At 38.6% G+C, this 15,237-nt stretch overlaps 1 protein-coding gene and 1 long non-coding RNA gene across 6 annotated transcripts; both read right to left on the reverse strand.

Annotated features, from left to right (window-relative positions):
• On the reverse strand, positions 1–3,366 carry LOC133726087 (G-type lectin S-receptor-like serine/threonine-protein kinase B120). 2 transcript variants are annotated; one of them, XM_062153556.1, is made up of 6 exons: positions 1,748–3,366; positions 1,489–1,639; positions 1,143–1,371; positions 763–1,000; positions 522–675; positions 1–411 (listed from the first exon to the last, which is right to left on the reverse strand). In XM_062153556.1, the coding sequence occupies exons 1-6, from the start codon at positions 2,701–2,703 to the stop codon at positions 100–102; spliced, it is 2,040 nt and encodes a 679-aa protein (XP_062009540.1). In that variant the 5' UTR covers positions 2,704–3,366; the 3' UTR covers positions 1–99. The 2 variants fall into 2 exon arrangements, with proteins under 2 accessions (XP_062009540.1, XP_062009541.1); XM_062153557.1 differs by having other exon boundaries at positions 2–411; positions 1,143–1,353; positions 1,748–3,362.
• A 1,928-nt stretch (positions 3,367–5,294) lies between these two features.
• LOC133726090 (uncharacterized) lies at positions 5,295–7,814 on the reverse strand. Of its 4 annotated transcripts, XR_009854647.1 has the most exons (7): positions 7,544–7,810; positions 7,084–7,331; positions 6,721–6,883; positions 6,448–6,603; positions 6,155–6,297; positions 5,793–5,863; positions 5,301–5,569 (listed from the first exon to the last, which is right to left on the reverse strand). It is a non-coding gene; the product is annotated as an uncharacterized LOC133726090 (long non-coding RNA). The 4 variants fall into 4 exon arrangements; XR_009854648.1 differs by having other exon boundaries at positions 5,295–5,569; positions 6,155–6,603; positions 7,084–7,462; positions 7,544–7,814; XR_009854645.1 differs by having other exon boundaries at positions 5,306–5,569; positions 6,155–6,603.
• Positions 7,815–15,237: the final 7,423 nt, after the last annotated feature.

Raw genomic sequence — 15,237 nt, forward strand, 5'->3', positions numbered from 1 at the left:
GTTACCTACATCTTAAAAAAAAAACCCTGGATAAGAAATCTGAACATAAAAATTACAAGTCCCAACTACCGACAGACGTCGAACCTGGCTCTATGATCTCTATCGACCTTCTGGGATACTAATGGTAATTGCATTGTTGGAAAATCTAGTAGGTGTTTGAGAAGAAGAAACAACAGCATCAGACTTCCTATGTGTTGAAAATGCAGGAGGTTTGGAGGGTGGAAGAAATGTTGCTTCACCGCCCTGCAACATATCAATTACAGAAGACATTGTTGGCCGATCAACTGGAGCTTCTTGAACACACAAGAAGCCTACATGGATACACCGTAAAGCTTCATGAGGCTCGCATGTTTCCCTTACTGATGCATCAATCACTTCCATTCCTTTTCCTTCTTTCCACAATTGCCATGCCTAAGATTTAACATATTTACCATCAACATAGCTACTGTGTTGCTATCATTTAATAACAAATATTTGATGCTTACACGTAGAACTATATAAACCAGATCTTAGATACTTACCCAACCAGCAAGTGTTACTACTGATTGTTCATCATGATAAAAAGAAGCATTCCTCTTTCCACTTACAATCTCTAACAACAGGACTCCAAAGCTGAATACATCCAGTTTCACAGAGAAGTGACCATAACGTGCATACTCAGGTGACATGTAGCCACTGCAAAAATTCATGGAAGAGAAGTGAGCAATTGTAATGATATGTAAGGTTTATAATTGAATCAAACAAAATGCTATATATACTTACTATGTCCCAACAACCCTGTTGGTATTTGCTTCCTTCTGATTTATCTCAATAATCTTTGCCATTCCAAAGTCTGAAATTTTGGGGTTCAAATCTTCGTCCAACAGAACATTACTTGCTTTTAGGTCTCTATGAATGATTTTCAATCTGGAGTACTTATGGATATAAAGCACTCCTTGAGCAATACCTTCTATAATTTGAAAGCGTTTACTCCAATTAAGTTTCGTCTTTTCAGATGGATCTGATTACACAAACGTGAACAAGAATGAGATGAGCATAGTGCACAAATATATAGAAAAATATTTGGCTAATAGTTATTCAAGTTTGATGCCCCAGAAATTCATTAAATCCAAAAGCTAATCTCAGAAGTGATGAGCATATACCAAACAAAAATGTGTCCAAACTTCGATTAGGCATGTACTCATAGATTAATATCATTTCCCTGTCTTCAAGACAACAGCCCAAGAGCCTAACAAGATTGATGTGTTGTAGTTTGACTATAACTTTTAACTCATTCATGAATTCCTGATGTCCTTGCCCGGATTTCTTCGACAGCCTTTTGATGGCTACTTCTGTGTTTTCGGTTAAAATCCCCTGTAAAGGAAGAAAAATCTGACAAAATATAGGCTTCTCCTCGGTTTACCATTCAAATTTATTAAGTGTATGAACTTTTCATATTATTGAAGAACAATTTAGGTGAATTTAAAGAACAGAAAGTGGAAGTTTCACCTTATACACAGGGCCAAATCCTCCCTCTCCGAGTTTATTAGCTTCAGAAAAGTTGTTTGTAGCTGCTAATATGCTCCTTAAACCAAAGAGTGGGAGTTCAATATCATTCTTTCCACCAATGTTAACATTACTCATAGTTTCTCCAGACTTCCTGTTTCATTAATACTGTTAGGAGATACAGAAATCTAGTTTGTTCGGTTAATCTGTGTGCCTGTACATGTGCGCGTATTAGACAGAGGTAGATTAATGGTGGCAGTACCTTCTATTTCCCAAGGTTTTCTTCCATAAGAAAAAACCAAATATTGTTATAAGCAATGCTGCTGTTGCTGAGAGTAATGCAATTACAAGGGACCGCTTACCACCAGTATCACTTTTGGGATTCTTAAACTCGGAAGCTGCAAGCCTGAGGTACAAAGTTGCTCCATTACCGTCATCTGCTGTGAGTTGTTGCAGATTTAAGAGGTCTCCACTCCAAATTGAACAGTCACTGTTGACGTAAGCATAAGCAGTACAAGAGCAGTTATTTATGCACGCTGATTCACATTGCACAATACTCCTAGCATATTCTAATTCCTTTCCTTCAGGCAGTGACATACTAGACATCTCACGAAACTTGTCGGTATTCCCACACTGCAGACTGATTCTTCTTGAATTCTTCCATGAAGTGAGAATTGGGGTTTGTTTGGCAATAGTGTCGAGTCCAAATGTACTTCCTGGTAGAGAAGTCTGGGCTTGATGATCAAAACTTTGCCATAAAAGCTGGGAGTCAGACCCATCTCTTAAGACAAGGTTTCCATTATCTAAAAGAACTGCATGTATAGAAGTACCTGAGCTGCTGGTGGTGGTGGTGGATGTCACTCTTGTGGACCAAACTTCACTACGGGACTCATTAAAGAGAACCAAATTACCGTCTGAAATCCTCAACACTGAGGCAAATCTATCAGAAACTGGTTGCTCCCTATTTGCCACCCAGACTATGGTTTTCTCAGATAGCACTACTTGCTTGTAGTACCATATGCCTATGCAGTAGTTTGAGAAGTTATCTGGTCTAAAGAAACCCAGTTCAAAATCTCCACCAGCAGAGACAATGGTTTGATCACCAAAAAGAGATTGGTTTGTGGTGATGGTGTTAGCTGCAAGGGAAATACCGGTATTTTGATATAGGCACAAGAAAAGAACCAAAACCATGAAATTTGGGTTTGTTTTGGTACCCATGGTTGCAAAAATTTGAAGATTGGCTATAAGAATATACTTTTGGTAATTTGATATACATGGAGACTCGTGGATGAACCAAAATCGAGTCTTTCTGTGTGGCCTGAAAGTCGTTCAATCATACAATTTGTACTGGTCTAATTAAGAAAAAATACAATATCGGACCCATTTCTATTGACCAGGTCAATCATATTTGGCACCATGGAGCATTTTCTTTGGATTGGTTTAGACTTTTATTTATTAGCCAACTATCCAACGGAATGGCAGCACAAAATAATTGCAGAAAGTCAATTAAGGCGGGCGTTATGTTTTGCCTGGGACCGGGTCGGTTCTTGTTAAAAAACTTAGGAACCGACGCCGAAAACTACATACCACAAACGGTTCGGGTTTAAAGTAAAAAAATTGAAACCGAACTAGAACCGAACCGTTTCTAATCGGTTCGGTTTGAGTTAATTGAATGGGAATTGAAATATTCTGAGATTGATTGTGGTCTCAGATTAGCAATTGAAACTGTTGGATGATTATTGGTGCTCTTGGTATAAAAGTCTCTTTGAAGTCTGCGTTAGAAACTTGAAAGAATAGTGCACGTCTTCTTTGTTTCTGAAGATGAGTTTTGATGTTATGAAAAAAAAAAAATTTTAATGGTTTTTAAGATTTGATTACCAAACACATTTTTCATCTGGAAAATGCATTCTCTATTTCACTTTTTCATTTTCAAAAAACAATTCTGAAAATATGTTTTTGAAACATTACCGAACAGGCCCTAATACTTGCTGGGAACCATCTCTTTTCTAGGCCCCAATTTCTCAGCTCCAACCCTTCAATGCTTATCTGAAAGAAATCAAGCAAACCCAAACAGAATCAGAATAAGGAACAAACTTATGAATGATTGTGAATTTAATGTATGAACTGTTCTTAGAAAATAACCCAACTGCCCAGCAAATAAAGAATTGAATTTTCGTACTCTAAGCCTGTGAATACAGCAACCACAGAAACCCAATTTTATCCAAATAACCAAGTTTATAGTCCAATTTCTATTAAACACTAACTCCACCGATGAACAATTAGTCCAGCCCCTACAATTCATTATTTCAATATCCACTAAAACCTCCCTCAATGAGAGACTCGAGCTTCTGCTGAAGTCTCTGCTTTTTCTCCTCAGCTTCCTTGAGCGCAGATTATAGAATCCACAACCACTTGGTGCCAAAAGAAGCTCGAGATTGAGAGAGGAGATTGAAGAATTAGAGATCTTATCAGTGAAAGATAGATTTGTGGAGATTGAGAAAGGTTGTTGGGAGTTTTAATCTGGGGGTTTCATGTTTGAGTTGGAGATGAAGAATTGATTAATAAATGATAGGTGAATCTGTGGGTTTTCATCGAGAGATGAGTTCTAGTCTCTGAGAGAGAGAGAGAGAGAGTCTTTTAGGATTGTTTTTTTAATAGATAATTTGGAGTGGACAAGGCTGAGTAAAGGGATGGCAATGGGGCGGGTTGGGGATGGGGATCACAATACCATCCCCATCCCCAGGGTCATTTTCTACCCCCATCCCCGCCCCAATCCCCAATAAAAATATATTGGGGATTCCCCGTCCCCATCCCCATTGGGGACTAAGTCTCCAAACCCGCCCCAAATCCCCAATAAGAATTTAATAAATAAAATAATTTTTTCTCATATTGCCTTTTTTAAAATCAAAATCTACAACAAATAAATTTAAAATATAATTAAATTCATAAATCATAATTCAATGAGTGCAAAAGTCAAAACATCATTAAAATAAAAGTGTAGATATTAAAGTAAAGTAATAAATGTATATATTTGCGATTTATATTATAAACAATAAATTAAAATACATATAAGTTAAATACATGTATATATTATTGGGGCGGGTTTGGGGATGGAGATCACAATACCATCTCCGCCCCATCCCCAATCTTAGATAGTGGGGGAATCCCAATCCCCATTCCCCATTTGTCCCCGAATTCTCCCCCCATTAGGGGCGGGTATCCAATGGAGCTCCGCCCCGCTTGGGATTTTTGCCATCTCTAGCTGAGTGGAATAGACAAAAATAAAAATATAAAAAAAGAAGTCTTGAGTGGATAAGATTGTTGAGTGGTGGTCTGGTGGATAATCAGATCTACCTACTATCAAATATCAATTATATACACTACTACACAAAATTACATCAATGACGTTTGAAAAACGTCATAAAAACCATTTAATGGCGTTTTTAAACGCCATCCCCAGACGCCGTAATAACCGACGCCGTCTTTTCCTAGGCAAATTAATGACGTTTTGAAAACGCCATTAAAAACATTCAATGACGTTTTGAAAACGCCATTAAAGAAATTCAATGACGTTTTGAAAACGCCATTAAAGATATTCAATGACGTTTTGAAAACGCCATCAAAGATATTCAATGACGTTTCGAAAACGCCATTGAAATATTTTAATGACGTTTCCAAAACGCCATTAAAAATATTTCCATGACGTTTTTTAAACGCCATGAAATTTTTTCCAACTTTTAAAAAAAAAAATTAGATAAATTGATTTTCTGATTAAATGCAGAAAATCAATTATAGTATTGGCTAGAATATTACACCTCACTATGATAAAATTCTATTACTATGTAACTCTGAATTAATAAAATCAAAAATATCCAATCTACAATACTTCCGTCATTGTAAATTTTATTAATAAATTCTCAAACAAGTAAGCTTAGGGGAAAAAAAAAAGATAACACAGGTTGCTTTAGACTAGCTAAACCAGAGTATATGGAATGGAGAATAGCAACTGCTCTTGACATTTATAGCATGCTGTATTCACCAATTTCTCAAAGGGCAACTACACTTGAAATATGTGTACTTCTACCTGCAGAATGACATCAATTAATCGAAGTACTACAAAAATTTTACTTATGAGAATGACCGCATTCTAAATGAGCAACAAACAAAATTGAAAAGAAAAATACTAGAGGGTAAGACATAATTGGAATACTAGTGGAGATACATGACAAGACAAAAACCATAGAACTTCAACTTCAAGTACATTGGATTAAACAAGAAACACATAGGGAGGTTCATGAAAGCCATACCTGAAGCAACAAATCGATATCCCCAGGCAAAGTGGGTTCTTGGCCAGGAAAGTAAGGATATTTACCAGCAGCTTAAAAACCCAAAAATCCATATTAATCATGCTGAAAAACATGAAAACAGAGAAACAAGCACATATACAAAGAGCTAATCTAAAGAATAACAAATAACATCTTTAGACAAAGAGCTTTATCAAACAAGATTGACATGATATTTCAAGAAGTAAAAATGTGGTAGCGAAGTTGCTTTCTACTACATATGTTCTTAAGGACTTTATATAATTATACTGTTATATTGTGTAACCATCTATACATATCATGCAAGTATTCCATCTATTATCCATATAAGTGAACCATAGACTTACAATGTTCGTAGCATTTGTTTCAGATACATAGTCATCCTTGTCAAGCATGATTGCATCATCAGCACTAGCATTATTGCCTTCTATCTTTTGATCAGCACCTCCGTCCAGTTCCAAAACCCAACCTTCAACCCAATTCATCATACCTAATAATCTCAATCATATGTCATACAAAATTCTCTCTACCTAAACAAGCTATTTAATATTCAGTTCTTTTATTCAACAGCAGCCACTGGACATTCAACGATTAAGAAAATAGCACAAACATGAAACTTGGTAAAACAAGGAAATATGACCTCTTTAAGAGTTAATCCCCAGTCCCTTTTGACCTCCTTCGAACCATCAAATTCCAGCTTGACTACTTCCTCTGGCACCAAGTGTCCAATGTACTCAGCTTTCAGGGTTTCTGAAGAGAACTCCTCTTGCCTAAAGCATGAAATTTTCGTCTATCTCTGCACAAATGCCCCGAAACAAATATAAAAAAACTAACACGAACAAGTCTCATCTTCTTTCTGATATAATTGATGCCATCAACAATACATATAGCTCTAACTAACTAAACTAATTACCAAAGCTACGATTTTTCAGGCATTCCCAGACAGCGAAATAATATGAAATTAAATATCAAACATCATCATCACCCTTTTGCGCACTGTGTCAACTGGGTATGAAGCCAATCCAGCCCCAATCGTAATTTCCCCATCCCAACAAAAACTAGGCAAAGAAACTATCCTGTAAAATACCAAGAGAAAAACAGATATTACCATCAAGTCATCAACATGCTTTGTTATTGTAATCAAGTCATCAACATGAATGACAAACCAAGATCGAAATCAAAATATTAACACACAGAAAATCAAAACCTAAAATTAAATAGAAATTAACAAAAACCACATGATTAGAATAGCAAAAGGCATCAGAAATACCCATACCCAGAAGATCAAGTACGAGTCTTCATGCATCATCATACCCAATATCTCAGAAAAATAAATCGATCTAGTCCTTGCTGTGGCGGCGGAGATCGTGCTCAGACTTCAACCACCATGGCACCATACTCGGATTTCGTTTAAATCCGATAACCCAAAGAAGAGGAAATAATTACATCAACCGATCTGGACCTTGGCCATCGATCTGGACCTTGGCTATGGAGGAGAAAAGAACACCGAGTCTTCTTCAATCTCTGAAGTCGAAAAACAGGAATTAAGAAGATAAGATGGCGCCGCTAGTGAGGATTGAGGAGTTGAGGTCGAGGATTTTCAATGAGATATCAAATAGACCCAATCACATAGGGATTTTCAATGTGAAGAAAATCTGAGAAATTTTCAATCAAATAGACCCAATCACAGAAAATACTCAATAGGAATAAAACCCAAGAGATATTTCAGATTTAACCTGTGAAATTTTGACAGAGAGCTAGTCAGCCTCTTCTTCTTCTGCTTGATGCAAGAGAACAGTGACTTGACATGGGGATCGGCCTCGCCGTAACATCTTCAGGAAGCAAGAGACGATGGATTGAGACCGAGGATGAAACTCGAGTTGTTTCTGCTTCTTGCTCCAGATCGAGAAGAAAAGGGTTATGGGAGGGAGAGACGGAGAGAGAACAGAGAAGAAAATAGAAGAAAAAGAAAATTAAAGTTGATTGGAATGTGTGAACAAGAAAATAGGCTGGGTGCGGGGGCAATTTAAAAAAAAATTAAATTTTTTCAAGTATGACGTTTACAAACGCCATGGATTAGCCTATAATTATGGCGTCTAACGGACGCCGTTTATTATTTCTTTAGTATGACGTTTATAAACGTCATGGATTAGTCTATGATTACGGCGTTTGTTAAACGCCATCTTTTATTTTTTTTTATGGCGTTTTAGGAACGTCATGTTGTTTAAAAAATTTTATGGCGTTTCAAAAGTGTCACAAAGCTTTTACTATCAAATTATTCATGACGTTTCAACCTGAAAACGTCATTAAAAAGTTTTTTGATGACGTTTTTGCTAAAATGCCATAAAAAAACTGTCATTAAAGGCTATCTTTGCAGTAGTGATAGTAGTTCGGTTCCACGCAAGTTTAAAAAGTGAACACCGGAACCGAACCGTTATTGTCATATAAAGAACCGAACCGGAAAACACGTATGTCAATATGTTGAAGAACCGAACCGAACCGAACTGGGTTTTTCGGTCCGGTTCGATGCGGTTTAGCCGGTTTTAAGGTTCCAAGTCCCAGGCCTAGTTTTGATAGAGAGGTAATTTTGGCAGCTTTACTAGTAGCCATTTTTTGGGTCAAATTTCATAAAGGAGGCCCAAGGCCTAGAGAAACAATAACAGCCCAACATAAGAGCAGGGCCCAAAGGAGCTCCGACTAAGGAAAGAAGAAACCGGGAAGCAGAACAGTAAAGAACCAGAAAAACATAATGGAGCTTTGGCTTATAAAGCAAAATAGCTCCGACACAGTCAGTCAGCTACGTGATATTAATGATTGCCAAGTGGCAAGTATTACAAACTGAAAAGAAGCAGGTGCTCACAAATAATTTCTCTATTTTTCATTGTTGACAGCTGCAATGGAGATATGGGTTTGAGATAGGCTGAACCGCTGAAGAATACACGAAGATACCTCGTTCTCAAGTAACTTGGTCCATTTGTTTGGGATTTGGGATATTTTCAAGCTCACCAGTCAGTCAGTCACCACCTTGTCAAAAGGGTGCTTCCTCTGTTTCCTTACAGTCAGAAGTAATGTGAAACAAGTTCACCACCTTGGTCATTAGTTATTTAACTCTGTTCACATGAAAAAGAATATGGAAAATGTAATCAAAGGCTAGCTTAAAAGTTGTCTTTTTTCTAGTTGGTATGAGAGTCAGTTATTCACTTTCCCGGAATATGGAGGCAATCTGAGAGTGAAATTCGTTTGCTTTATGATGTGGGACTGATGAGGATCAGTACATGCCTTCTAATGCCTTTGTGAGGCTATCTTGATGCGGCGCGTGACGGCGAGTCTTGGATGATCTCGGCTTGAGCCTGACTCAGGCGATAGCCCGCCTGCTGGTGTTTCCGGAGGTTACACCCATGATGGAGTTTAGGCATGTGAAGGTGGCCTGAAGCCGGCCTCTAGGCCTAGCTAATTACACTTGGCAATGTCGTGTATGTACAATCAAGGTTTGAAAAACATGAATTAAAATCAGAATTTGCAAAATTTTACTCAATGCGGAACGAACAAATCTTCTTCTCAAGTTAGTAATTTGGAATAGCAATTTGAACGATCATCCTTCTCTTGTTGGTGATTCACAATCCTAGAGCTTTACTTGGTGATCCTTAGTCTGGAGTTTTTCGTGCTCCAGAATACTATTCTCAATCGTAAAACTACTCGTGCTGATAACGTGTTGTAAAATAGAAAATAGAAGAATTTAGATAAAGAGATGTAGAGAGAGAAAGAGAGAATAGAGTGTATATTATTGAGTAGAGAACCCTTTATATAGAGATGAGATTATGATTTAAATTACAATAATATCCCTAGTTGGCTAATTACAAGAATGCTCACTAAATAATAACTATTTACAAGACAGTCTATATTACTCCTAACATTCTTAGCATTTCCAAAAGTGGTAGCTATTTGCATAGCTAAAAGTAGTCAAAATTGGAATATAACTAGTTACTTATTGAGTTATGCTTCAGCAGAATACCTAAATTCCAAATTAAATTTAAGTTTTAGTTAAATTATCTCTCCTCTCTAGCTAAATATAGCTAGGTTTTTTAGCTAAAGTTAAATTTAGCTTTTGTTTAGCTAGTCTACTAGAGATTAAACTTAGCCTAAAATTAGTTCAATTTTAATTTTTTTTTTTTTTGAAATAAGTATTCTGTTGGAGATGTCCAACTCAGAAGCTGCAAGTCTGAGGTAAAATTTTGTTCCATTACTGTCATCTCCTGTGAGTTGTTGCAGATTGAAGAGATCTCCAATCCAGATTGAACATCCATTGCTGTCATAAGCATAAGCAGTGCAAGAAAGGTTATTTAAGCAGAATAATTCACATTGCACGATACTAACAGCATCTACAGACTCTTTTTTTAGGTAATGACATGCTAGGCAAGTCTAGAAATCGGTCTTCTTCCGCATTATCACTAGTAGCATTCCCAGAATACAGACCGGTTTCTTCTTGAACACCCACAATAATAATGCTACAAATCCCAATCCACCTTTGATTTCAGCTCAAAACCATTCAAACAATTACAGAAGGGCGAGGACTTCTCATTGCAACTACCAAAAGCCCCACAAAAGGCATAGACTTGACATTGTTGTCTTGGTTGAGACCACAACAAATTCCATTGGTTGGCAGATGTCAGCCATGTCAGTTGCTGAACCCGAGACATGCATCACAAATCTAGGAAAGACTTTATTAGGATCATTAAGAGGATAGGTGAAATAGCTTTCATTGTTGTTTGTTACATAGCTGAAATTGTATGTTAAAGGAAAGAATTACTGAAGGAAAGAAGCTGTCAAAGGAAGGAATCCCACCATATCAGTTAACTGATTCTGTAAAATAGCAATGAGTCAATTGTGTATATGTTAGAACTTGATCCTAGGCCATAATAGTGGATTGAGTACGTAAATGAGATGTATAAAACATGTAAACTGATACAACATCAATCAAGAAATCAATTTCTTCTCATTCAATTTCTCTTTATGGTATCAGAGCGTTTGTTCTTAGGCATAACGTGAAAAACAAACAAACCATCCATGGCAGGCGGTGACGATAAGAAGCTGGAGCATGCGAAGGTACTTGTATCGCAATCCTTGATGGAAGACAATTATACAACATGGATTCAATCCATGAGCTTGGCTCTGACAATCAAGAATAAGAAGGGGTTCGTTGATGGATCCATTTAGAGGCTAACCAACAGGATTGAAGAACAGCAGCAGTGGGATCACTACAACACTTTAGTCAAGACATGGCTACTAGGATCAATGTCGAAAGAGATTTCTGGCAGCGTGATTCATTGCAAGAATGCAAGAGACATGTGGCTTGAGTTGCAGGAGCGTTTTTCTCATACCAATACTGTCCAACTATTCAACATAGAAAATGCAATCCATGAATGTGAGCAAGGAACCGGATCAGTGACGTCCTTCTTCACCAAACTCAAGAGCCTCTAGGATGAGAGGGATGCAATTTGTGAGATTCCACCTTGTAGTTGTGAGGTAGGCAAAGAGCTTAAGTCGTACATGGAGAACCAGAAGACCATGAAGTTTCTAATGGGACTCAACGACAACTATACTGCAATTCGAAGCAACATAGTGGCAATTGATCCACTGCCAACTGTGAATAAAGCATATTCGATGGCATTGCGGCATGAGAAGCAAAGGCTTCGAATGGGAAAGCAGTTATTCAACCAGAGGCGGCTGTTTTTGCCGTGAAAAAGGGAAGTCGAGACCTCGATTTTGGAGACGGCGAAGCGAGATGTGAAAAGTGCCACAAGACTAATCATAGAACCAAAAACTGCAGAGCTCATCTCAAGTGTACTTACTGTGGGTGGAAGGGCCACACTTATGATTATTGTAGAAGGAGAAAGGCTGCTGTAGAAGGAGGACAGGGAAGCTCAAAGGGGAATCATGTTGTTTCCATGGATGACAAGAAATTTGATGGAATCAACTTTCCGTTTTCACAAGAAGATTGCAAGCAGCTTGTTGAGTTGTTGAGTAAGAACAAGGTTGCCATAGCCAACCAAGTTTGTAATATCTCCAATTATGAGGAACTTTCAGGTAAAGTTTTTTGTTTTCCTCAACATGGCAAAGCAAGTGTTTGGATATTGGACAGTGGTGCTAGTGATCATATAGTCTGTACTCCTACTCTTCTCACTTATTTGACAATCGTTCACAATCGTTTTGTTAAGTTGTCGGATGGTACCTCGGCCCAAGTTAGTCATATTGGCAAAGTGGTTTTCTCTCCTCAGTTCACTCTACATAATGTCTTATGTGTGCCACTCTTCTATCTAAATCTAATCTCTGTTAGCAAGTTAGCGCGCACTTGATTCATTTTATGTCACCATCTTTCTCAGACAACTTTGTGTTATACAGGACCTACAATCGGGGAAGATGATTGGGATGGGAACTGAGTGAGAGGGACTCTACTGCCTCAACCAAGCACAGAAAGGAACATGCAATTCCGTTGACAGTCGTACACCCAACCTTTGGCACCAACGTCTTGGTCACCCTTCAAGCAAGGTTTCTTTATTGTTTCAATTTTCTGCAAATAAAGCTTGTGATAGAAGCAAATGTTCTATTTGCCCTTTGGCCAAACAAACCATAATGTCATTTCCGTTAAGTACAATCTCAAGTGAGTATCCTTTTGATTTAATCCATGTTGATATTTGGGGTGGCTACCATGTTCCTACACTTTCTGGTGCACAATATTTTTTCACAATAGTTGATGATTACACTAGGAGCACTTGGGTGTATTTGATGAAGCATAAATCAGAAGTCTGAAACCTCCTAATTAATTTTATTAAATTGGTTGAGAATCAATTTGCAGAGAGGGTTAAAGTTGTGCGTAGTGACAATGGTCCCGAGTTTAAGCTTGAAACCTTTTATTCATTGAAGGGAATAATTCACCAAACTAGTTGCGTCAACACACCACAACAAAATGGTGTTGTTGAACGTAAACATAGGCACTTACTTAATGTTGCTCGAGCATTGCTTTTCCAAGCCAACTTACCTAAACATTTTTGAGGGGATGCCATACTCACCTCGGCTTATCTTATAAATAGGACTCCCACACCACTTCTTCAAGGCAAAACACCCTTCGAAAAGTTGTTTAACAAGGTTCCAAATTATTCACATTTACGGGTATTTGGTTGCTTATGTTTCACGTCAACTCACCCTACCAAACCCACCAAATTTGATCCTCGTGCAACTAAGTGTCTGTTTCTAGGTTATCCTAATGGTCAAAAGGGTTATCGAGTCTATGATCTTACCGAGCACAAAGTGTTTGTCTCACCAAATGTGTTGTTCTTTGAGGACACTTTTCTTTTCCAGTCCAATTCAGCCACAAAATCTCAACTTCATGTGCCTATATTTCAACCACAACCACAGTTGGCGTCCTTTGAAATTGAACCTATAGTTTCATCCTCTTCCAACTCTAGAGTCCCACCAATTGAACTCTGCTGCACATTCACCACATAACTCTATCCCAAATTTCTCTCCACCATCGACCACAGCTAATCCCTTAACTGAACAACCGGTTCCTTCACCACCACTTAATATCACTAAACCGCCTTTCATGGTGGCTCCGCCACCATCACCGCCATGCCGGTCTTCCCGTCCTACCAAAATCCCAGCATTTTTGCAGGACTTTCATGTTGAGGCAGCCCTCCCCTCAAGGCCTGCACCACCATCTTCACCGAGCACAAGTACTGTTCATTCCCTTTCTAATGTCTTATCATATGATCGTCTCTCATCCAAACACAAAGCCTTCACTACTCAACTCACTGTTCAGAAGAACCCACTTCTTTTTCACAGGCAGTACAGATACCAGAGTGGCTTGAGGCCATGAAAAGAGAGATCCAAACTAGCATTACAGACCAATCAAACTTGGAGTTTAGTGCCTTTACCACCTTATAAGCACCCCATTGGTTGCAAATGGGTGTACAAAATCAAACTCAATTCGGATGGGACGGTTGAACGATATAAGGCACGGTCAGTAGTGAAGGGATATAACCAAATTGAGGGAGTTGACTATAGAGAGACTTTCGCACCAGTAGCCCAGTTGACAACCGTGCGAGTCCTCCTCAGTCTTGCAGCTTTGCAAGGATGGCATTTACATCAACTAGATGTCAATAATGCATTCCTCAATGGTGATCTTTCTGAAGAAGTTTATATGTAGATTCCTCTAGGGTTCGGACGAAAGGGGGAGAATAGAGTATGCAAGCTTCACAAGTCTCTTTACGGCTTAAAACAAGCATCCCGACAGTGGTTTATCAAGTTGTCAACAGCCTTCAAGTCAGCTAGTTTTCATCAATCTTGGTCAGATTACTTATTGTTCGTCCGAACTCATTCAGGTAGATTCACAGCATTGTTGGTGCATGTAGATGATGTGATTTTGGCAGTAAATAGCTTGGAGGACATCATAAATACTAAGTAATCCCTTTCGAGCCATTTCACACTGAAAGATATGGGGCAACTTAAGTACTTCTTAGGAATAGAAGTTGCACGGTCAAAGCAGGGCATTGCACTTTGCTAAAGGAAGTGTTTCTACTGAAGAATACAGAACGGGAAGTGTGTGTGGATCATGATGGGGAGAGAGAGAGAGAGATAACACCGCATGTATAGTGGTTCACCTTGCACTTGAGGCAAGGCTACGTCCACTTAGATAGTTTACTATGAGTGAGGCCAAGTGACCTTTGTAGTGATACAAGTATAGGGATCATGGATCCATCCTCTCTAAGAAGGGGAGGACTTCCCTTTATAGCTAAGGGAAGTCCCACTCTATTTACATATCCTCGATATGGGACTATAATACATATATTGCTTCCCTTGAAGCCTCTTGGAGAGCATGGGAGGGTGGCCTCCTGACTAGATACCGGCCGACCTCCACCATGGCAACGTAGCTCGGGTGTCGGCCTACTGGATGCATGCCATAGGCGGGGCTAGCCATGCCGCGGGGCCCACCTATGAGGTCGTTGATTATGTTTGGCGGTATGTAATATAAGTGATATCAACAGGAAGTATGCTTTGGAAATCCTTGAAGATACAAGCTTTCTAGGTGCCAAGCCATCACGATTTCCGGTCGATCAAAACTTATCACTCACACAGATGAATGGTGAATTGTTAGAAGATCCATCTCAATATCGGAGGCTTGTAGGACGATTAATATATCTGACTATTACAAGACCAGACCTCGTCTATGCTGTTCATGTATTAAGTCAGTTTATGGACAAGCCCAGATAGCCACATCTTGAAGCGGCACACAAAGTATTACGATATATCAAGCAAGCACCTGGCCAAGGAATTCTTTTACCTGCCACATGATCATTGGAATTGAAAGCATTTTGTGATGATGATTGGGCTCGTTGCAAGGACACGAGAAGGTCCATAACTGGATACTGCATTC

Source organism: Rosa rugosa, chromosome 1, assembly GCF_958449725.1.
Source record: "Rosa rugosa chromosome 1, drRosRugo1.1, whole genome shotgun sequence".
Taxonomy (NCBI): Eukaryota; Viridiplantae; Streptophyta; class Magnoliopsida; order Rosales; family Rosaceae; genus Rosa; species Rosa rugosa.

Bases quoted from the DNA above. Each gene is read 5' to 3' on its own strand.
- LOC133726087 (XM_062153556.1), bottom strand. From the start codon at position 2,703: ATGGGTACCAAAACAAACCCAAATTTCATGGTTTTGGTTCTTTTCTTG. The intron at 1,001-1,142 runs GTATATGCTCAT...TTGTGTAATCAG, and splicing joins TTTGGACACATTTTTGTTTG to ATCCATCTGAAAAGACGAAA. The intron at 676-762 runs GTAAGTATATAT...GAATTTTTGCAG, and splicing joins AACAGGGTTGTTGGGACATA to TGGCTACATGTCACCTGAGT.